Consider the following 23,275-nt stretch of genomic DNA (forward strand, 5'->3'; position numbering starts at 1 on the left):
ACAGCAAGGCTTGACATTTCCCACCCAAGTGCTTCGTGGCTCTAGGCAGAAGACGATGAGAGCTTGAAGCCCGGGGGAGGTGCCACACCCAGGGGAGACCAATCCAGGGAGAGACGTGGCTTCTGGACATGGCTGGGGAAGATATGGCTAGAGGGAAGGTCTGGGTCTGTCCTGAGTCTGCCCTGGTCTTCCCTAGCAGCTACTGCCACACAGGACAATTCAGATTCATATAAATTAAAATTAAATGAGAAATTCACATCGTCATGCCCATTTTTCCCATTTGGGTGCCCAGGGCATATGCGTGTATGTGCGCACAGGGTTCTGGGGTGGCAGGTGAAAGGGCATGTGGTTCCACGGGGCTGCTGGCTTCTCCATCAGATGGCACAGGACTGAAAGTTTCTCTGGACAGTGCTGGTCCAGATCACACTGTGCCTTGGAGACTGAAGAGCAGAGGGAAACACATGCATTCAAAGGCGACAGCCCTTGACCCTGCCTTCCTCCCAGAACACAGACCCAAGCACCACTGTGGCTGTACCTTTATTAAACCAACGAGCTCCAACGTCAGCAGATGTGCCTCAAAATTAACTGCCGATTTTGCCACCAAACTGCGAATTGGTTAGTCAAAGAGAAATCACCCCCCGGCTGTCTTAGGCTGTCCCCTAGAGAACACAAACCGCTCTTAGAGATAAAGTAACACCTTTATACCTAGAGAATGAATCATACATGACTTTTCCTGTATCTGTAATTACATGAGATTTGACTCCCTTCATTTAAAGAAAACCACTCTGGAGTAAAGCCCTTTGGGACGACGCTGCTGGTTATAAGAGCTCTGGGCAAGGTTTTGCCTGGGTTCCGAGGGCAGCGCCCAACAGAAGAAGGGCCTGAAGACTTGCTGGGGGCCGGCATGAGCCACAGGCCTAAAGCTTCGAGACCACCGGTGGGTCCCTGGCATCAGTCTCCAGCCACTCAGTGAGGATCTGATTCAACTCGGTGGGCCTGGAAAGGGAAGAAAGGGCAAGTCACACCTGTCCAGACATACTCCGCTTACATAAAAGCAGAGGTGAAGAAGGGCACGGCCAAGCCGGGAAAGGCCTTACTAATGGAGGTAGGTGAACAGGAAGTCCTGATCTCCTCCACCCAGGGGTCACCCCCCGCCCCGCAACATCTCCTTACTTCTCCATCTGTGTCCAATGTCCACACTCCTTAAAGTGTCCCCTTTTCAGGTTGGGGATCTGCAAAAAAACCCCACCCAGAAAAGTCAATGGCAGAATGCAAATGGGTCTGGTCTTTGGTTAGTGCTCCCTATAGACACCCCCTGAAGACCATGCATCATTTAGGAAAGGAATGAGCTTTTACGGAGCTCCTCGTATGTGCCAGGTAGTCTATGTGCATTGCTTTCTCTAACCTTGACTGTAATCCTGTGGGATACAATGAAGGCACAGAGAAGTTAGGTAACCTTCCCAAGGTCACACAGACAGTGGTGGAGCTAAGATTCTAATTCAGGGCTGACTTGCACTGATACCACAAATTGCTTCTCTTCAGCATTATTAGGAAGCAGCTTGTTCACAGTCTGGAAAATTCCACACAGACGTTGACTGAGTCCCGCCCCCGCCACCCCCTACCTTTGCAGGCTGCCTCCCTTCTCCCCAGTGGTCTGCATGCAGGGATATTCAGCCTCCCTTTTTGGACTCTGAACCCCCACAGTGGGTCACAGCAACAAGCCGCAGGGACAGAGAGGAAGTGGCAGCTTTGTCCTCCGCTCCCTCCTGACACAAGCCTTGAACTGTGCAACACAATGCAGAAAATGCTGGGGGGGGGGGCGGGGGAATGTGGCTTTCCTCCCAGAGCCAAGCACAACGCCTTCCAAGCATAAACCTCAATGAGGCTAGCAGTCAGTTGTCAGGGCTGGAAAGGGCCGGCTGAAGAACTGGAAATTCTATAGAAACCTTCAAAGGGTAGGAACGGAGAGAATGAATCCCTCCTCCCGCCTCCTGACAGGCTCACGGCTTTCTGCAGCTCTCGGTCAGCTGGCTCTAGGGCCCACAGAGAGTGTCCTTGGCAGGATCCCACTTAACGCACTGTCTGCTGTGTCTGCTGAGGCTCACAAAGCCACAGGCAGTGTGGACGGACTGCTCCCAGCAGTTAGGCAGGATAAATGAGCCAGCCCACAGTCACCCCACCTGGAAGCCTCCCCAGCTTCAACCAGCCTCCACGTTTGTAGCAGAACGAGCTTCCAAACCACAAGGTTGTCACCTGTCAATCCCCTTCAGCGGCTTATGCCCATGGACATACGAAGCTCAGCCTGGCCCAGTGGGCTCCACAGAATCTTCCAGGCTTACAGAATTCCTGCCCTTCTCCCAGCATGCCTTGCATGTTCCCTGCCTCTCACCCTGTCTCCTGTTCTCTCTGCCAGGCAAGCCTTACAGTTCATCAAAGTCAGCAAAGACCTCACTCCTAACCGTGCACTCTTCTTCATTCTCTCCTGGGGTCGGGATGAACTGCTGACAGTGAGCTCTCCAAAGATAGGCTCATCCTTCCCATCCCAGAATCTGGCACTGTGTCAACACACTCACGTGCACAGTAAAAGCCCATGAAATGAATGAATGAAGGATTAAATGCATGCATGCGTGAGTGAGTGACAGGCTACATTAGTACAGGAGAAAGGAAGCACCAGTCATGACTGCTGCCCCCCAGAGGTGACAGTGATTCTGACCGAGAACCTGGTCAAGCCTGTGATTCAAAATCTCCTGCTGTGTCCTCAGCTGCCATCTTTTCTCCATGACGCCTGTGCCCTCTGGTGGGAAGCACCAATGACCCCAGAGCAGGACCGATCCCTTACCCAATCTTCCATATGCTTGGACATCTCAGGAACGAGCACGGGGTCCTTCTCCGCGGTTACCATCAAGGCCGGAATCAGGATCTGCGGAAGGGTCACAGGAAGTGGGAGCAAACACAGGAGGAAGGAAAGTACCCTACTTGTGCCCCTCCACCACTCAGGGTCCCCTCTCCTGCGGCAAGGACACAGTACCTTCATGTTCATGCTTTGTGCCTTCCTCCACTATTAACACTGCCCCGCTCACCACCCCAAGGGCCCACTATGGTACTGTTGTTGGTCCTGGCTTTGTTTCCCCAGGCTTTGAAGGAAGAAGGCATCGCTACTACTGCAGATCTAAAATGGTGGTGTGAGAGGGTAGAAAATATGTGTATTTGTGTTGGCCCTGATTCCTGGCACAGAGCTCCTAAAACCCTTTTGTAATTTCCTAAGTGATAAGGACATTGTGAGCCATCTTGTTCTAACATTTGGTCTTTGGACCCCATCCCTGCCTGACACGGGGCTCCTAAAACCCTTGTAAATTCTGAAAGGATAGAGCACTGGGACCATCTTTTTTCTGTTGAGGCATTTCTGGGTGGGCTCCTGGATGGGGGCTGGTCACCAGAAGGACCAAGCCATGATGAGAAGCTTGGGATTTCCAGCCCCACACCCCATTCTCTAAAGAGGGCAGAGGGGTTGGAAATGGAGTTAATAATTGATTGTGGCTACATGAGTAAGCCCGCATAAAACCCCCAAATCCCTATAGGTTGGAGCATGGGGGGTGTCCACATTGGTGAACACCATCCACCCTGGGTGGGTGATACCCTCCAACTCTGCAGGCAGTGAAGCTCTCTGCCATCTCCTTTGATAAGCCGACAAATGCGCCTTCCTGAGCTCTGTGAGCCACTCCAGCAAGTTAATCAAACCTGAGCAGGGAGTTGCGGGAACCTCCGAAGGACCGCTGGTCCACCAGAAGCACAGGTGGACTGGTGACCGGCATCTGAGGTGGGGAAAGTCTTGGGGGGACCCTTGCCTGCGGGACCCAACGCCATCTCCGGGGAAACGGTGTCAGAATGGATTTGAGTTGCAGCACACCCAGCTGGTGTGGCAGAGAATTGTTTGGTGGGGGTGGGGGGAGGGGTACCCCCAGATATTTGGTGACTAGAAGTGTCAGAGGGATGGTGGTGCTGTGTGTGTGTGTATGTACGTAAGAACATGCGTGCTGACCCACTCTACGTGACTGATATTTCACAGAACAGTGAGAAGAAAACCGCAGGCCCCAAATGGTGTCACTTGGGCCAGGTCAAGTCACTAAATCGGAGCTTTATACCTAACCTAACTGCATCCTGACCTCCCCCAGAAATGCCTCATTCACGAGGCTTTGGCACTGATGAGGTCATCTGTCGCATGGGCCCTTTCTGTCCCCCCACAGGAAGGTGAGGGAATGTGCTTAAGAGCCCTGACCCTCCCCCTAAGGGAAGGTGACCTTGCCAGAAACAATCCTCCCTTTTCTTTCACTTAGAACTTTCTAGCCACCCCGTCCTTCCTATTAAAACCTTTCCCTTGGTACAGTTCTCAGAGTGCCCTCTCCATGCTAGACAGGATGCTGCCTGATTCAGGAATCACTAAATAAAGCCAATTAGGTCTTCAAATTTACTCAGCTGAATTTTGGGTTTTAACAGAACATTAGAGATGACACCAGGAAGGGGGAAAGATGCCCTTGAGTGGAGATCAATATTCCTTTTCTTTGAATTCAATGAATGCCTAAAAAGGTCAGCCAGGACTCCAGAGTGAATGGGTCAGCCAGAACTGCCACCAACCTGACATCAGCTCTGCTTTATTCATCACCAGTGGTGACCAGCAGGTGACCAGCAGGTGACCATCACCTGCTGGCAGATACTACCGCGGGCTGGAGAAAGCCTCCTCTAGTGTCTCGTTCTCCCTCTGCCATTATAATTTTCAAAGAGCTTCATTCTGTCTCCACTTAAGGGACTTGCCCTGTTCCTCCCCTATGTACGGAACCAGGGGCTTCTCACTGCAGCCCTGTCACCAAACGATGAAGAACCAGGGGGTGCTCGGATGTGATTTCATTGTGGGAACCCATCGTGGGGCTGCTGTACACTCTAGAATATTCCAAGTCACAGTGTAAACTGGTTATGGGGAAACAAGAGGAGGTGGTGGAGGGGGGCGATTTGAGAGGCAGCTGTAGAAGAACGGGGTTTCCAACGTTAGCACCCCCGGCGTCACCTTCCCAAAGACTGTCATCATGCCCCTCCATGCTGGGAGAGATGTCTGCCCATTAAACCGTGGTTTTGTCATTTCAGTCAATCACAGATGAGAGAGACAAAGATAATGAGCCTTAACAGAATATGTGCCAGGCGCTGGTTTAAGCATTTGGCGGGCATCAATCCATTTTATCCTTATACACACCTATGAGGTAAGCACTGTTCTTGTCATTCCCATATTACAGAAGCAGCAACAGAGAACAGAGTGGCTAGGTGCCTGACCCAAGGTCACACAGGGATTAGATCCCAGGCCGAGCTGCTGCCCAGCCTGCTCTTAACTACGTGCTCCATGTTCTATTGCCTGATCCCACAAGGTCAGGACCTCATCTGTTACAACCGCCACAGGATGCCTGAGGTCCAGAACAGTGCTTGGCACACAGAGGGCATTCACGCTTTAGTGAATCAACAAGATAACCACAGCGATTGACTAAGCTGAGGAACATGAAAATGAAATTTCCCATAGGTTTTCTTCACATTCTGAATGCACCCTGGGGACCTGTCACAGGTTTCCCCGGCTACAGCATTCCTGTGAAAACTGCTGTAAGCCAAAACGGTGAAAGGTGAAGAAGCAATCACCAATAATTTATATGAAAACATTTTTTAACTTTCCCAGACCCCCAAAATCACCTCTTTTCGGCTTTTCTGATACCTTAGGAAACATCTTGCTAATGGATGCAGAAAAGAGAGCAACGTCAAGCCCAAGTGCTCAGAGACGGGGTTCAAAGCTACGGCAGGGGAGTTCCTGGGGAAGGGGTGCGGCGGGGCCCTCTGGCTTGTGAACCACCTCTCTAATGCTTCACTGCGAAAGAAATGCTGAATGCTCTTTCTGCTTTTTCCCCTAAAAGCGAAAATCCTTTCAATTTCTTTCAGTCACGGAAACCTGTTACTAATGCAGATCTTTTGTAAAAGTGAACTTTCAAAAATGCAGGGTCTATCTCTACTCCCTCTGCAGACCCAGAGATTGGAAACCCATCTTCTGCTTGGCAAACCAGGACATGGAGGCTCAGACTGACTTGGGTGACGTGACACAGCCAGCGGCTAAAGCCTGTCTCTCTGAGAGGACCTCATGCTACTCTGTGACATGGGGGCTCCATGATCCTTCTCCCTTTTGGGAGTCTTTTGGGACTTTCCACTGCCCTGACCTGGGGCCTTCCCCGGTGGCACTGGGGTCACCTTGCCAGACCCCTGCTCTGCCCCAAAGCCGCCCTCGGCCATTCCAAGGAAAAGTATCAGGAAAAGTCCTCCAAAGACCCCCTTGAGTGGAGGGAAAGGACAGAAAGGAGAAAGAGGGCAAGTCAGACTGCCCATCCCCCCAACCCCAGCTTGGACCCCAGGCTAGACTCACTGGACCAATGAGGAGCCCCCAAAGGGGCTCATGGCGGAGGGGTGGTGGGGGGGGGGTTTGGGGGGAGGGCAACCACCCTGAACCAGCACTCACCTTCCATCCCACAGCTTTGCAGCCCCACTTCCAGTTCAGCTCCATGTTTCGATACCAGTTCAGGGGACCTCTGGGGGCGGGGGAGATCAGGGAACAAGAACAGGAAAGCTCTCAGGAGAGGACCATGCGGCAGACCTCACCAGGAGTCAGCTCCACTCAGAGCTGCTCTTCCCAGTGGGAGCAAAGGTGTCTGCAGGGAGGAGCAGAACAGAGCCCAGGGGTCCCAGCTGGCTGCCTGACACACTGGCCATGAGTTAACGAGCGAGGCCTAGTGGAGGCATTCAGGGCTTGGCCGAGAGAGCCACTGAAGGGGGCTTCCTGAAACACACAGATGCTGGCCCTACAGGACTCCGTGTTCTTGGAAGGCAGGGAGCTTTGTTCCTTTCCCTCACCAGCCAGAAGACACTCCTCGGCCCGGGACCTCTTGGAAAGGGACTCCGGGAGTGGCTGTAGTGTGGAGGTGACCTCTTTCCAGTGGGACATAGGCGGGCGGCTCTAAGAGGCCTCTCGGGACACGTAAGGATGACCAGGAGCTGGCCCTGAACACTCTCCCAGTCCTCAGTCCACACCTACCAACCAACACACACCAAGAACAGGAGACACTGATATCCTCCCCGGAAGACACATGCAACTTCTGAGTGTCTCTAGGCTTTTGTATTTTTCTGAGAAAGAACCCAGAGCTGTCCTCTGATCCTCTCAGGGGTTATGACTTAAAGAATGTTTTTTTTTTTTTTCCTAAATATTTTATTTATTTATTTGACAGAGAGAAATCACAAGTAGATGGAGAGGCAGGCAGAGAGAGAGAGAGAGGGAAGCGGGCTCCCTGCTGAGCAGAGAGCCCGATGCAGAACTCGATCCCAGGACTCTGAGATCATGACCTGAGCGGAAGGCAGCGGCCTAACCCACTGAGCCACCCAGGCGCCCCTTAAAGAATGTTTTTAATCCTCTGTTCTGAGGGGCCCATCAGCACAAGGGGGAAGCAAGCTGGGTTATCCCACACTAGAGCAGGCCAAGAATCTTCAGGAGTGAGCCTCCGGACAGCAGAGGAGTTCAAGCAGAAGCTGGTCACGCATTCCCAGGAGGCACAGCAGGCCTGACCTGTACCCTGACAGCAGAAGAGCCCTCTAGCCAATTGTCTCTCTTTTGTGTTTGGGGTACTGTCGTCTTTACCTGAAACCAGACTTCTGGAACTGCTGCACATAGACCCCGATGTCCTCCTCGGTGACGATGCTGCTGGGGCTGGGCTCTTCTGGGGCCCTCACCAACAGTCCTCCTGCAAACAACCACCTGTTTGCGTCCAGCCCAGGGCCAGGAGCCCGAGTTCTGACTCCGGCACGTTCCCAGCTGAGGCTGGGCACCAAACTGCCTCTCCTGTCCCATCTTGAACTCTCCGGGAAGGGTCTCCTGCTCCTTCATTCATTCTCTCTCAGCACAACGAGCTCATCTCCTCTCAAGCTGCAAATCTGTGCCCTCGCTGTCATTCTGGAACCCAGTGATATCATGCACATGGACCTCCCCTTCCAGAACAAACTTGAGGACAAAAAATATCCCTTTCCTCAAAACCTCGCGACTTAATTCCAGGACACTATTTACTGTTTACCAGGCCCCATCGGCCTTCCAGCTACCCCCTCACCTCCCCACTCCCATTAGCTTAACTAATAACATCCCTCTTTAGATACCTCCTCTGAGCCTCAGAATTTTCATCAGAGTGTGCTCAGATTTTTCTCTTAGCCTGGAGGAAAATCCAGGACAGGGAGCACGCATTCTGTTGCCTTCTACAACATGGTCTCGTGATCCTCTGCACAGTGTGGAATCCTAGCTTGTCCTCAGAGGTGTACCTTGTGTCCTGGCAGTCCCCAGTCCCCTTGGCAGCCACCTTGCGATGACAATGGGCAGCCTGCGGACGGCTGCTATTTCACAGGGGACAGCCAGAAGGGCTAGTAACGTCAGTGCCTGAACAGGGCTGACTCACCATTTTCAGGCTCCTGAAGCCTCAGAGGCACAATAACTGGGTGAGGCTGAGTTTTGTGAGATGTTATCAAAGGGGTATGTGATCAGGGTGCCTCCCCACGACCCCTTGACCTGCGGCTCCTGGCTTTCTCTGTAAGAGCTCCCACCAGCTCTCCTCCTGTGACTACTGTGATCTGCCACCCTAAAAGACTGTAGGCTCCCCGAGGGCAGTGGCTATGCTTCGTGTATCTGGCTGGCTGTCCCTGCGTCACATCAAGTGTGAGCTCCACGTGCTCGGGGAATAAACAAACAAGTGACTGCATGGAAGAGGAAAGACAGGGAGGGAGGGAGAGAAGGAAGGAGGAAGGGAAGAGGGAGGGAAGAGGCTTTCTTGACCAGAGAGAGGAGTATGGCCTTTAGGGTGGGAGGAGTTTAAGTCCAGCCTTGTCCCTCTGAACGAGCTCCTTAACTCTTCTGAGATCCACTTTCTTCCTCCGTAGATGAGTGGTAACAATGGGATTTTTAAAGGATGTCATGAGGATGATAAACAGTAGATCTCAAGGGGATGAGGCCCATGTCTGATGCTCAAAGGAGAGGCAGCAATCGTTATCAATACACGTGCATACTGGCAGGGCCTCCGTGGGGGTGTGGGTGGGGGCAAAAGCAAGATTCTGTGGGAGCTGTGCTGGATCTGTGCGCCGTGGGGATGTGCAGGGCTTCAACTCTGCACTTGTATCCAACCCAGGAGGGAGAACAAGGATGGTCTTCATGTGGGTGAACTGGAAAGAACAGGAGCGCAGTATTCGGAGGGAGGAAAGGCCAGTGGATTATGACCAAGGAGTTCTGGCTCCAGGTCTAGCTGACTTGGACTCTGCGAATACCAGGTGACACTGCAAAGGTCAGTCCCTATCTTGGGCCTTGGTCCTTATCAGCAGAGGGTGGGATTGTCCTGACAAGCTCTAAGATCCTCTAAGCTCTTCCTGTTTAAGATCTTGGACCCAGAGTTCCCTGGGGGTAGGGGCAGGAACCAAGGTCGTCAGATCAGCCCAGGGCTAGGGTGAGGGCTGGTTATTCACCAGCCGGGGCAGGGGTGGGGGTGTTTTGTTAAATCCCGGTTCAGAGCTAATGGTCGTGGAGGGCTGCTGCTTCTGCTCAGAGCAGTCAGATGGACACTCGTTTAACCCTTAGCTGATTTCTGCCATGGCCCTCCCATCCCCCTTCCCTCCTAAGAACCTCTTACCCATTTCACGGACTTTGCTCACGCTGAGAAAAGCCTGTGGGGAAAAGGAAGGTTAGAAATGTTGTCCTGGGGGCGCCTGGGTGGCTCAGTGGGTTAAGCCGCTGCCTTGGGCTCAGGTCATGATCTCAGGGTCCTGGGATCGAGTCCCGTGTCCGGCTCTCTGCTCAGCAAGGAGCCTGCTTCCCTTCCTCTCTCTCTGCCTACTGTGATCTCTCTCTGTCAAATAAATAAATAAAATCTTTAAAAAAAAAAAAAAAGAAAGAAAGAAATGTTGTCCTGGGTGAAGTAAAGGAAAAATATTGAAACAGGCCATGTGCAAACCCTGACACAACCCAAGGCCTATGAGCGCCATCAGGTTACACAAACACGCACAACTCCCAAGAGAGCTAGAGATGTCTGCAGGGGGTCAAAGCAGAAGGCAGTTACGAACCAAAGCTCGGCACCACGGCTGCTCCTGAGTGCTTGCAGGCCTTAGTCACATAAGAACTTGGGTGGATACAACCCATGGGGAACAGATGAGACCTTAGACCTATGGCAGGAGCAGGGGGGCAGTTAAACAGGAGATACTCCCTGTCCCTCTACCAGAAACCCAGAAAATCTGCAGTCCTCAGTGAAAGGGTGGATTAGAAAAAAATCCACCTATCATGGTGGATGATGTCATGGCAAAGCAATGTCAAAGTGAGTTGTTTCATTTCAGTTTGGTAGGAAGAGGAAACCACAGAAAGCTCCCCCTAGGAATTCACAGGCATAAGCCTGCCTTCATAGGTGCTTGGGTTTAAGCCTACTCTACCTGCGGGATCTGGAAACCCCAAAGCTGTGAGGTAAACAACAAGAAGAGCAGGCCTGGGACGGTCACGCCCATGGACTCAGGTGGAAGCAGCCAATGCTAAAGCACATGAGGGTCTTTTCTCAAGCCCAGCAGAAGCAGATTGGTGCAGTTTCAGCACTGCTGAAGATGAGCTCACGAAGCAAAACTACAGAACACTCCCCCACACCCCCACATGCACACATACAGGCCCCACTGTGAGACAGCAAACACAGCAGACAGTAAAGCCCAGTCTCCTAAGAATATCAAATAATAGGACTTTCAGAGTGAGAGAGAAAGAATGAAAAAAATAAGTCTGCTTAACACGATTAAAGACATCAAAGATGGAAAAAGAATACAAGAATACAAAATATTAGAATGACAAGAATACAAAAGATTAGAATAGTTTGGAAAAGAACCAACTACAACGTCCATACATAAACAAAAACCTTGTTCATGGAAATTAAAAAAGAAAACATCTTAGACGTATAGAATTGCAGACCAGACACCACTATATACAAGGAGGAGGGCAGATCTTGGGCTGGTTTTTCATAAGCAATGATGGAAACTTCTACCTAGAATTCCATACTTGGATAAACTAGTCTATAGGACTGAAGATCAAGATGAAAATATTCTCAGGCCAAAAAACTGTAAGTTTATTATTGTTTTTTTTTTTTTTTTTAAAGATTTTATTTATTTATTTGACAGAGAGAGATCACAAGTAGGCAGAGAGGCAGGCAGAGAGAGAGGAGGAAGCAGGCTCCCCGCTGAGCAGAGAGTCCGATGCGGGACTCGATCCCAGAACTCTGGGATCATGACCTGAGCCGAAGGCAGAGGCTCAACCCACTGAGCCACCCAGGCACCCTGTAAGTTTATTATTAATAGACTTTTATAGAGAGAACTACCAAAGAAGGTACTTCAAGAAGTAGAAACAAAAAGAAGCAAGAAGCCAGGTGTGACCAGCAAGGGTGCTGGCAAACAGTGCTCAGCAGCACTGACTGTACGAACAACCGCAATGACAGGACGACCCACACATAAGGCAGCGGGCTGGGGTGGGGCGGGGCACCTGGGTCACTCAGTTGATTAAGCATCTGCTTCAGCTAGAGTCATGATCCTGGGATCCTGCAAGCGAGTCTCGAATAGGGCTCCCTGCTCAGCAGGGAGTCTGCTTCTCCCTCTCCCTCTGACCCTCCCCTGAGTGCTCTCCCTCTCTCTCAAATAAATAAATACAATCTTAAAAAAAAAAAAAAAAGCAAGCTGCGATTACAGAGCTAAAGCGTTCTAGGCTCCTTTCCAACACAAGCGTTAGTGATCTCAATTGGTTTGAGACTTGGACAACTGTGTGTGTGACAATGGTAGCAGCAGTCACAGCACAACTTCTCAACTGTTGCTATTAAAATCCTTTATAATCCTTCTTTGATCTTTATCTCAAAGCCGTACTGGTGTGGGTCAGGGAGGATGTAGACTTTTCCCACAATGAGGGGCTCGGCCAAGTGAGGACCTCCAGCACCCTGACTACAGAAGTCAAAGAAAAGAAGGCCATGTGCTCATTTCCAGACCTGGCCACACCCCAGGAGCCTCCCCTCCCAGGGAAACCTTCCAGAGACACTTCCAGCCTCCGCAGCTCCCCATTCCTTCCCTCCTGTGCCCCCAACCACCCTGCCCTCTGCAACACTCACCATGTCATCACTTGCTCTGAAGAAGCTTTTGAAAGTCCGACTCAGGTTCTGTTCCAGTTCAGCCTCAGCCACTCCCTGAAACAAATCAAAAAAGCAAAAGGAAGGACTCTGCAGAAATCTGACCAAAAGCTGAAAGCCCCCAACGTCTGTCTCCTTCAGCCCACGTTTTGTTAGAAGTGCATCAGTCTGGGTTTTCCGACTGAAACACACGTTTTAAAAAAAAGCTTCAAATAAAACACAAGATGCTAACAGTGGTCCCTCCCTGGGAGGTGGGCTTATGGATGTTGCTTTCTTCTCTGTTTTTCAAAATTCCTACAGTGAGAATGTCTTACTTGTAACAAGCCCTCTAAGGGAATGGGGGAGGGCCGGACAGGAGTAGTTGCTGGTGAGAAGGAACGGTTCCAAGGATTCTAAGAAGCCAAGTGGCAAAGCCAAAAGGTGTTCCATGCACGCATCTCGTTTTGCTATGGTAACTTCAAACCCAATCTCTTTCAGTTGGGTCTAAATGATTATAGACTGATCATTATTCCATGCCCATGGATTATCTCCCAAAGGACAGGGCAGCGAGGTTGCCTTGTGAAGAGCTGAGACCCAAATCCTTTGTGGTGATGAATTACCAGGTCTCCCCACTCATGGCAGCATTGTTGCATGTGATGACTCATCTATACACGGTTCTTGGTTCATTTCCAGGTCTCCGACTTGGGACTTGCCTCATCAGTTCCACAGATACTGGGCCCCTTCTCATCCTGGAAACTCAGGGTCTGGGTACCTCAGCTCCCCATCTCCCCTTCCTCTTACCAAATCCCCCATCCAGGAGCACATCCAGACACTAAGACAGGGTGGCAGGGGGTTTCGAGATCCATCAGTGGATGCTAATTTACTGGCTAGTCTCCTGGGACATGATTTTTTAGGGCATGAAAGGAACATTTTAATCCAGTCTTTCCTTTCCGGAAATTGAAAGCCCTTGGACATGAAAGCTGTTATAAAACCTGTGTAAAGAAAGATAGCCATCCCTGGGGCAGGGACCCCCTCCAGGGCAACTGCTGGGAAGGAATCAAGATCCTTCCCCAACACAGCCCCAAGGAGACTAGTGCTATAGCAGGACACGGAAAAAGAGTGTGGCGGTGTCTCAGTCCATTCCAGATGCTGGAACAGAATCCCATACATTGGGGAGCTTGTGAACAGACATTCATTCCTCAGTCCAGAGACTAGGAAGTCTGCAATCAAGGTGTCTGCAGACTCCCTGTCTTCAGACTCTGGCCCTCACATGGCAGAAGGGGCAACAGAGCTTTCTCTGAAGAGGGCACTCCTCCCGCTCACGAGGGCGCCACACTCCTGACCTAATCACCCCCCACAAAGGTCCCATCTTCTGACATCCCCACAGTGAGGATAGGAATTTCAACATTCGGTCTACAGCACAGTGCCAATATACTTTTTTCTCCTTTCCAGCAGCTCACCTGAATGTACCCAGGCACGGGCTGAAATGGATTACAGGAAGTTTTCTGAGTAGGTGTCCTGACCTTCTCAACTCCCTGGTTTAACAGACCAGAAACTTCCATCAAGAACACCTAATTCCTGGGGTGCCTGGGGGGACTGTTGGTTGCTGCTCAGGTCATGATCTCAGGATCCTGAGACTGAGCCCCGGTGGGGCTCTACACTCAGTGGAGGGTGGGGAGGGGGTCTGCTTGAGATTCTCTCCCTCTGCCCTTCCTCCCATGCTCTCTCTCTAAAATAAATCAATCTTAAAAAAAAGGACACCTAGTTCCCTTAGTGTGGCCTTCAAAGAACTTTTAACATCTGTCCCCCAAACTGCCTTCTCAACCAAGTTCCCCTTTGCGCATCCCATTATCTGTATTCTTGTTGGATCCCATAGCGCTTTAACGTGCCCCCCGCCCCAGGCCACCCTGAGGACGGGGGGGGGGGGGGGCATCCATTTGAGAGCCTCTGTGACTGGTCCTAGGACAGAGGAGGGGCTGAACATAGATGTTGGTTCCTTTCCTCCTCTTCATGTTCTCGAGAGAGGAGGGTGCCATAGGCCAGGTCTCTCTGGGGACCTGCAGCCCTCTCCGTCCTGCTCACGTTTACGAGGCCCCAGGATAGCCCACTCTGTGTGTTCTGCACATCAACACGGTGAGGGCTCTGATCTATGAGATGGCAGCAGGCACGGAAGGAAACATTTATCACCGGCAGCGCTGGGACCGCAGTTGGAGATTTTCTGCAGTGGGCGAGGTCGATTGAGTTTGATGAGTTTGTTACAACCCTCCTCCCCTTGGTCAGATTCAATTATGATGGAGATTCGGTCGTGACCCTCTGCTACATATCAAATCAGGGCAAGAAAAAAGCCACAGGAGGAAGTGCCCTTTAACTGATCAATAAAAGCTGTGGTCGGCGCCGCCTGTCACATGGGGGCAGGGCTTTTATTTACTGGGAGCGTCATCCCAGAAAGAGCTGCCAGTTGGGTCATGAGCCCAGGGCCTGGAAGAGCCCAGAGGTCTGGACAGGGCTCTAACCCGCAAACGGTCCGTAGAAGAGCAGATGGATGCCAGATGGGTCAATAAAAAATCAGAGGGATCCATAAGGTAAACAAGTCTGTCGGTCCACATGAAAGGACATGGGATCAACAGAAGAACGAGGACAAAGGTGAGGGCCAGAAAGCCGAGAGGATGGGAACATCTGTACTCTGGTCCCACGCCCTGCTGATTATCACCCGACCCTGTAAGTTTTTCCAAAGGTGATACCGTATTTTTAAGTCCCGCAGACTAATGACAAGATTCCTGCCTGCCCCAGCGGGGACGGACTCCTCCCTCTGTGCTCCGGAGTGGAGCCCTTGAGTCGGGCTCTGGAATCCAGCCAACAAGGCTACAAGCCCCTGTCCCCATACTCAACTGGGCAAGCCTCAATTTCCTCATTTATGAAATAATGAGTTTTGCAAGGATTCCACAAGAATGAGAATGCCTTGTTTCTTACAATTCCTGACATGCGGGAGAAAAGCCAATAAGTGGTAACTACTGGTTTATTAGGATCCCTATTGTTAAAGTCACTGGACTACAACTGAAATGTCTATTCTGGGACTCTGGTACCCTTATCAGCCTGAGTTTCTTATGGACACCCAGTGTATCTTATTCCTGTTTTTGTTCTCATGGCCTACAGCATGGTAATAGTGGACACCCCGGTGGGTGGGAGGGAGAAAGGGAAGAGGGGGAAAGGGCGACTGGAAGAGGAGAGGAAGACTCTGGTGGGAGGTCTTCTAAGTCATTGTGGCTTTTATTTTCTGTGCCCCCCCCCCCCACGAGCTCATAGTCACCAGACAAGGTAAGTCAGCCCCAGCTTGATCAAGTTGGAGGTGCGCAGTAACCTATGGAACAGAGACAAATGATAGAGCCTGCTGTCTTAGGACCCAACGCTCTCACTGGGGCAGGCAAACGGAAGACAGTTCTGGGTTCAGAAAGAAGCCCCTAGAACAAAGCCTTTGGAATTCCATGAATCCTGGAGCTTTGTCTCCAGAGTAGTACTTGGAGGCTGTGTAAGGAGGACTTATAGAGTGAATGACTAGAAGTATAAGGAAACCCACCTGGGAGAATTCACCAGAATTTCTTGGCCTTTCCATCTAACCACCTCTGCCTCCTCCCTCTCTTTATTTTAAACCTGAAACCACAGAAGCTCATAGCTGTGAGGACACTACTAATCCTCTTCTCCCTGTTTTCTGTGCTTTCCAGATTAGTATCCTGCACTTTGCCCTTATTCCTCAGACCTATTTCCAACTTCTGGCTAATAAACATGTCTGTCCGTGTGGCTACCTTGTCACACTCCTCAATCTGATCCTTAAAACTGACCTCAAGAGGGACCAATGAAGGAAATGTAGCTTCCGGTGAGATATACTTTCATTCCTACCCCAGTGTTATCACACTGCACTGTAGTGGGTTGAGGAGTGGTCCCCCAAAAGGCACATCCAGGGATCTAATGCCCAGCAGCTGTGAATGTGACCTTGTATGGCAATGGAGTCTTCGCAGATGGAACCATTAGGATCTCGGATGAGTGACGAGTTGCACATCAAGGAGTGCCAAGGGTTTCCGGCACCACCAGAAGCTAGGAGAGGGGCATGGAATGGACTCCCTCAGAACCTCCAGGAGAAACCAAATCTGCTAACACCGTGATTTTGGACTTTAGCCTCCAGAACTTGAAGGCCTAAATTTCTGTTGTTTCAAGCCACAAAGTATGTGGTAATTTGTTGCAGCAGCCCTAAAAAAAATAATACACCACTTCAGGAAGTCTCTAAATTTGGAGGGTAAGTGAGGAGGGAAAGGGACTAGGGCCTACATAACCTACAGGTTCAGGGCGGGCTGTGCACCTGCCTCCCTCCCCACCACCAGGAGGCTGTTGGGTGTGCTGGGCACAGGGTGTGGGATCTGGCTCCTGAGATCTCAGCACATGTCCCCCAGTCCAGCTTCCTCCCAGGCACACATTTCACTCACTGTTTGAGGAAACCCAGAAATGTGGAATCCAAGACCAAGACTAAGACTATCCAAGACCATTCAGAAGACCAAGTTTTGGGTACACTTTTCACCCAGTGTGTGGACAAGGGAGGAGCCCTTAGTCACTTCACCTGCCAGGAAGGTTTCCCAGCTGGGAGGGCAGAGCAGCCACCTTCTCAAACTCAGACCTCCTCCTAGAGGCATCCTCCTGCTACGTCCCTATGCAATGGGATTTCTCCTCTCTCATCTCCCATTTGCTCCTTCCAAGATGTACAACAGGTCTGCCTCAGAAGAGGCACTTAACTGGGTCTATGGTTTCATTTCTAAGACCGTGGAGACAGCCACCTAACCAAACAGCAGGTCCATCAAAGCAGGCGCTCAGGCCACCTCTGTCCCCCTCCAGCCAACACTAGAAGATGCGTCTGGAAGAGGAGAAGGAAGTATCCTTCCCATCAGGGGCTTGGGGACAGCAATGCTGCTTCATGTTCTGTCTCTCTTGATCATAAATACTCAGATTCCTCTGAAACTCTGGAGCAGAGTTTTCTCAAAATAGGCCAGAAACCATGTCTGGGGGGCGGAGGGTAGGGTTGTCCCTGAAGTGGAAATGTTATCCAAAAGAGAAAATGGTTGATTACTTTCCAGTGTTCAGCCAGGCATGCACACACAAGGGAGGCAGGGAGGGAGGGGGAGAAAGAGAGAGAGAGAACGAGAGAGAGGTGAGTTAGGTCCCACAGGAGGTCCCTAAGGAGACCTGAGGCTCTCTGAAGCCACCTCCCCCCTGGGGTGGGGGTGGGGGGTCCTCTGCTCTCCCACAGTGCTGAGCTGGGGAGGCCGCCTTACAGATGGAGACTCTGGGGTGGGAGTGTAACCTCCTTCAAAGTCGGGCATTTTATAAATACCCAAGCTGGAGACGAGAACTCCAGACTTCAAACCCCTCAGTATTTGGTTCTTTTTACTAGAATGTAAGATTACACATGTAAGAAAACACAAATAAAATGAGAAGGGCTCCTGCCTCTTGCAGGCTCAGACAGACCATGGGAGGGAAGGCTGGCTGAGAAAGGAAGCACACAGCAGGGCTTTCTTTTAAAAGGTACTGTTCCGCTGGGACAAACCACCAGAATAATGTCCTCGGGAGAGGACTGGCTCCGTAACTGATGGGCCACCTGTATTCTGGGGGCACCGAGCGGCCACTACAATGGGTGAGGTAAATCTGTACGTACTGGCGAGAAAATCTGTCCAAGCTCTAGTAAATGGAAAGGCAGCACGACTCCAGTTCTATAAAAATTACTTGTCCGCCCATAGGCACATAAGCACGCCCGCCCCTGCCACACTTAAAAGCATCTTATAAAAAACCGTCTGGGAAATACTCACAGAACTATTCATAGTACCTACTTCTAGATGAGTGAAGGGGGTGCCAACGTTCTATCTCATACAACTGAGTACTTTTTTTTAAAGCACCAAGTATAAATCATCTACAAAATACAGGCAGTAACAAGTCACCAGCTGTCTCCATAGTCTGGTGCCTGATGGGGGGTGGGGGGATGCGTTACTAGGGTGTTCTGGGGATTAAGGAAGACTCGGAACACCGTGAGAGAGAAGGAAAAAAATCGTTTGTGCAGGCTGGGTTGGGGGACCCTTCCACCGGTGAAACCGTCTCTTCTTGACTGATACCTATAATTTCCTTTCGCCACATTTTCTGTTACCTCCTTTCTCAGCTGGTTAAATACTTAGAAGTGGGCTCTGGCTTGCCCTGGTATATATAGCCGATAGCTGGCTGTACAGATCCAGACACCCATGCCACACACACGGGTGCACGCCGCACACCCTTCTCCCAAGAAATAACAATACACACAATACTACTGAGGAGGAGTGAAAAGGGACTGGTGTGGGGCGCTGGAGGAGGGTGTGCACTAACCATGTTCTGATTTCTGGGGCAAAGGGGCTATGAAATCTCCGGAAGCTAAGCAAGGACGTGAAGAATCTTAAGAATTAAAACAGGGAACTAGTCGAGATCAAATTACACAGCCAATTCTACTTGTCTTTGCGGCCCAGAGAGGCCTCCTCCACTTTCCTACTATACAAAGGCAAAGCCTGTCATCTCTTTGCCTAGCACATACACACACACACACACACACACACACACACACACACACCCTTTTAATTTTAGTTTCCACCAGACTTGGCAAATTTGCAGGATGGTACAGTGAACACATTGGCTCAAAGTTCAAAGAACTAGAGGAACGGAATCTAAACTTGGGGTTTACTTAAGCCACACCCTGTCTGGCTCAGCAAATGTGAAGGAGGCGCGGGAGGAACAGCCACAGGCCACTATCCATCCTGACCTTGTGTGCTCCTCCTGGTTGGGGGAGTGGTGGGGATGAGTTTGGGAGGCAGGAGGGAGGGGGTTCCAGCACCCAGCCCTGAATGAAACATGTGCTCTCCACCTTATGCTGTGTTTCCTGGCCTGGATTCAGCTTCAGTTTGAAGCTGTTACTATCTGAAAATCATCTAACTAGACCTCCCTTTTGAGTGCCCAAGGTCAGAAGGGACTGGCCTGTTGATAAGTGGGAAGCAGACGTGCTGGCAGGACCCCTATGCACGGTTTCCCCTTGAGACCCAGCTCTGCACCCGTCCAGACCAGCCTCAGCAGCGGACTTGGCCCCAAATCTACATCCCTCACCAAGCCTGCGCTCATTTGAATATTGAACATTTCTCTACCAAGAGGCTTTGTTCTTAAGAACAAAAACCATTCTCCCAACCCTTCCTGCAGGTTTTAAACCCAGCAGCTACAACATAACAATAGGGGTACTGATTTTTCTACAATGACTATAATAACCTTTGAAACAAACAAAAAAAGTCCTGCTAGGGGGGCAGCTAATAAGCAGTTTTCCCCTGAGGTCACTTTTGTCTATCTGGCCTTTGAGCTTATCCGGCTTTGCTCCTTCTCCTGCTGTTTGGATGAGCAGGGCACACACCACAAAGTCCAAGCTCCCCCCCCCTTCTCCCCACAGTGTGGCTGGCTTAGGGGGAGGCACGTAGGCTTTGAAGTCAAAGCTAGGTCAAACCCAATCAGTACCTGGTCTTGGGCCAGTGAGTAAACCCCCTCGAGGCCCTGTCTGCTCTGCTGAAAGACAGGAGGACACCAAAGTGCACTTGTGAACAGAACTTGGCTTACCATGCTCACAAAGTAATAGGTGCAGGGCCCCTGGGTGACTCACTCATTAAGCGCCTGCCTTCGGCTCAGGTCATGATCCCGGGGTCCTGGGATAGAGTCCTGCACGGGGCTCCCTGCTCAGCGGGGAGCCTGCTTCTCCTCCTTCCTCTACCTGCTGCCCCTGCTTGTGCTCAGTCTCTCTTTGCCAAATAAATAAAGAAATAAACAAATAATCTTAAAAAACAAAAGAAAAACAGTAGTAGCTACAACCAAAGTGTCCTGGATAAAAGAAACGTAGTCCACACGTACAGTGGAACATCACTGAGTCCTAAAAAGGAAGGTCAGACACATGCTACAACATGGAACAGCTGTAAGAATGTTGTATAAAGGGAAATAATCCAGACCCAAAAAGATAAATCCTGGGTGACTCCACTTCGAGGAGGTACCTGGTGTGGTTAGGCCCAGAGATGGCAAGTGGCACGCTGGGTGCCCGGGGCTCGAGGGAAGAAGGAAGGGGGAGTCCATGTTCACTGGGCACAGCTGGGGATCCGCATGATTAAAACCTTCTGGGGATGAATGGGGGTGACGGCTGTACAGTGAAGCGAATGCACTTAATGCCACTGAACTGTACTCTTAGAAGCGGTTCAGGTGGTAAATTTTATGTGTGTTGTTAAATAACAAAAGTTCAACCAAGTATGTTTTGAACATCTATTTGGTTTTATTAATCGGTTCATGAGTCGGACAGCACCCTGTCTGGCCAGTAGAGGGCACTCAGAGGGCTACAGAAAAGTCAAGGTTTAGGCAGAGAGAGTGCTAAGCAGGGCATGATGGGCAGAGAAGCCCTTGTTCTAGGCAAGGTGGTCCTTAGGAGGCAACAGAGGGCGCCCCTCAGTGATCTCCTCGTGCTGACCAGGAAATCCCTGCTTACAGGTTACGTTTGTGGGGGGGCTAAAACTGCACTCAGGTTGGGCACTGAGTGTTGGTTTACTGACTTGGGGGGCCTTCACCTGAGTGATGCCATTTTGAGCCCATGGCTTTTATTTTATTTTATTTTCCTATTTCATTTCATTTCATATTTATTTACTTACTTATTGAGGGAGAGGGGGAGGAGAGAGAGAATATACCTGGGAAAGGGAGAGAGGGAGAAAGAAAATCTCAAGTAGGATCAACACTCAGAAAAAAAAAAAAAAAAAAGGATCAACACTCAGCGCAGAGCCTGACATGGGGCTCAATCTCACGACCCTGAGATCACAACCTGAGCCGGACACTTAACTGACCTCGAGCCACCCAGGCACTCCCCTCTCACTAAATTTTAAACTTTTTTTTTTTTTTTTTAAGATTTTATTTATTTATTTATTTGACACAGAGAGAGAGAGAGAGATCACAAGTAGGCACAGAGGCAGGCAGAGAGGAGGGGGGAAGCAGGCTCCCTGCTTCCCAGAGGCTCGATCCCAGGACCCTGAGATCACAACCTGAGCCGAAGGCAGAGTTTTAAGCCACTGAGCCTCCCAGGCGCCCCCACCCCCCACTAAATTTTAAAGGAAGATATTATTTTTTAAAAATGTGTGACTTACATCAACTTGGGCACAATATTATTATTTTTTAAGTAAAAAAATATTTTAAAATTTCAGTATCTAGTATGGTAGAGACCAAGAGATACAACCCACATTAACTAAAGCTCTTTGAGGTCCTGCCCTTCGGCTCCAGCTGCTCCTCGCTTGTACTGAACACGTAACAGTTCTGAAGGAAATGAAGAAGGAATTCCCGCCCTGAGAAAATACGTGCACACAGTGCATCGTGCAGGCAATTTTATGATGTTCCAGACCTTCTGAAACCCACTGTACAGATCACTGAGTATTTTGTTAGGAGCTCTCTTATGTCCCATGGTATTTCTGGAAGATAAATAACTTGCCTACATTAAAGCAAGTTCTGCTTTTTCAGCCCTTTGTCCCCTCAGGCTGGTTCCCTTCCCGAGCAACCCACATGGATCCTATTCGTCTTTCGAGGGCTAGTTCAAATGTCTCTCCTCTGGTATGAACTGTGTTTTCTTACGAGCTCCCAGAGCAAGCTGGGCCTTCATGACGGTCCTGTGTGGCTGCCTGACTCTCCAGGGACGTGTTACCTGCCTGCTTCTCTGAGAACTGTTCCAACCCTCAGACGTCGCTCCTCAACTCTGACACTGGCAAACACCGCAAGAGCAGAAGCATCTGCTGGATGAATTCATGGATACTGAGTCTTTTCTTGATATTTCTGACACTGTCATGCTCAACTCCTCAGCCCCATCAGGGGGCACCTCTGTTCTGCAGTAGAAAGGAGTCTTCTTATGAATGTTGACTCCAAAGGGATGAGAAGAAAAAAGGAAAAAACGTGGAAGAGAAAGGAGCGGTTGTGAGCCCTCCCTTGCTCTCTGCATCCCCCACACGGTGCAGCCAGGTAGCTGGGGCCTGAGCATGGAGGGCCTGTTGCCCATACCTGGGGCATGGGGGCTGGGGAAGAAGGTGACAAGTCACTATGAAGCATGGGGTGCTGGTGATGGAAGTGTCTATGGGGGGATTCCTCTGGAAAGGTGTACTCTGGACACACAGAGGGTGGTAGTGGGGTTTGGGCTTTTGGTGGGTGGAAGCCAAGCAGAGCCAGAGATTGAGAAAGGACCAAATAAGAGGTAAAAGGAATCCAGACACCAGCTTCCCAGTTTTGGGTGGGACCCTATTCCCTTCCCAGTTCCCAAAGGCCAAGGCAGCTACCACCAAGACAGGTGGCACCAAGACTTTGTGTTTCTCTCCACATCACCAGAGGCTTCTCCAGTGTGAAACCCACAGGGGTGAAAAAAGCACCTGGGAAAGGGTGGCAGACAGTACGTCACACCTGACATTGAGATTCTGATTTCCAGTCCAGCTGGAATAATTTTCACAGGGCCATCTTTGACCAGGCAAAGGATTCTACAAGGATTCTAAAAGGATTCTACTCTACTACTTTTGACATCAACTACAGGCCCAGAGATTAGTGTCCAAGCCACAGGGACACTTACCTCCTTCCTTTCTCACTTGTTCTAGCCTTCCAAAGGGGGCACTTCTCATGGTCCCCACCCTTTCCCCTCACTGTCCTGTCCCCTTCCTCCCATTTCTCTCACCAGGGACAATGTTCCTTTTCCCCTTACCCATCTGTTATAGGCTGAACCGTGTGTCCTCCCAATTACTAAGAAGTCCTAAGCCCTAGGACCTCAACATGGAAAGATATTTGGAGATGAGGTCTTTAAAGAGGTAATTAATATGAGGTCTTTAGACAGGCCCTCGTCTACTAGGACCGGTGTCCTTGCAAGAAGAGGAAATTTGAGCACGGGAACACACAGACATAGAGGAAATGCCTTGGGAGGACACACCAAGGGTGGGGGCCATCTACAAACCAAGGAGAGAGACTTTAGAAGAAACCAACCATGCAGC

General features: G+C 50.5%; 1 protein-coding gene across 1 annotated transcript in view; it reads right to left on the reverse strand.

Moving 5' to 3' along the window:
- Positions 1-521: 521 nt before the first annotated feature.
- EPHX2 (epoxide hydrolase 2) overlaps positions 522-23,275 on the reverse strand; it is a 61,027-nt gene continuing 38,273 nt past the window's right edge. Inside the window, exons 13-19 of the mRNA XM_059372746.1 lie at positions 12,210-12,284; positions 9,726-9,759; positions 7,706-7,808; positions 6,536-6,605; positions 2,840-2,920; positions 1,174-1,232; positions 522-996 (exon numbers count right to left, since the gene is read on the reverse strand). Of these exons, the coding sequence (XP_059228729.1) occupies positions 918-996; positions 1,174-1,232; positions 2,840-2,920; positions 6,536-6,605; positions 7,706-7,808; positions 9,726-9,759; positions 12,210-12,284 (501 nt within the window). The 3' untranslated portion in view covers positions 522-917. The remainder of the gene's footprint in view (positions 997-1,173; positions 1,233-2,839; positions 2,921-6,535; positions 6,606-7,705; positions 7,809-9,725; positions 9,760-12,209; positions 12,285-23,275) is intronic.

Source organism: Mustela nigripes, chromosome 1 (assembly GCF_022355385.1).
Source record: "Mustela nigripes isolate SB6536 chromosome 1, MUSNIG.SB6536, whole genome shotgun sequence".
Lineage (NCBI taxonomy): Eukaryota > Metazoa > Chordata > Mammalia > Carnivora > Mustelidae > Mustela > Mustela nigripes.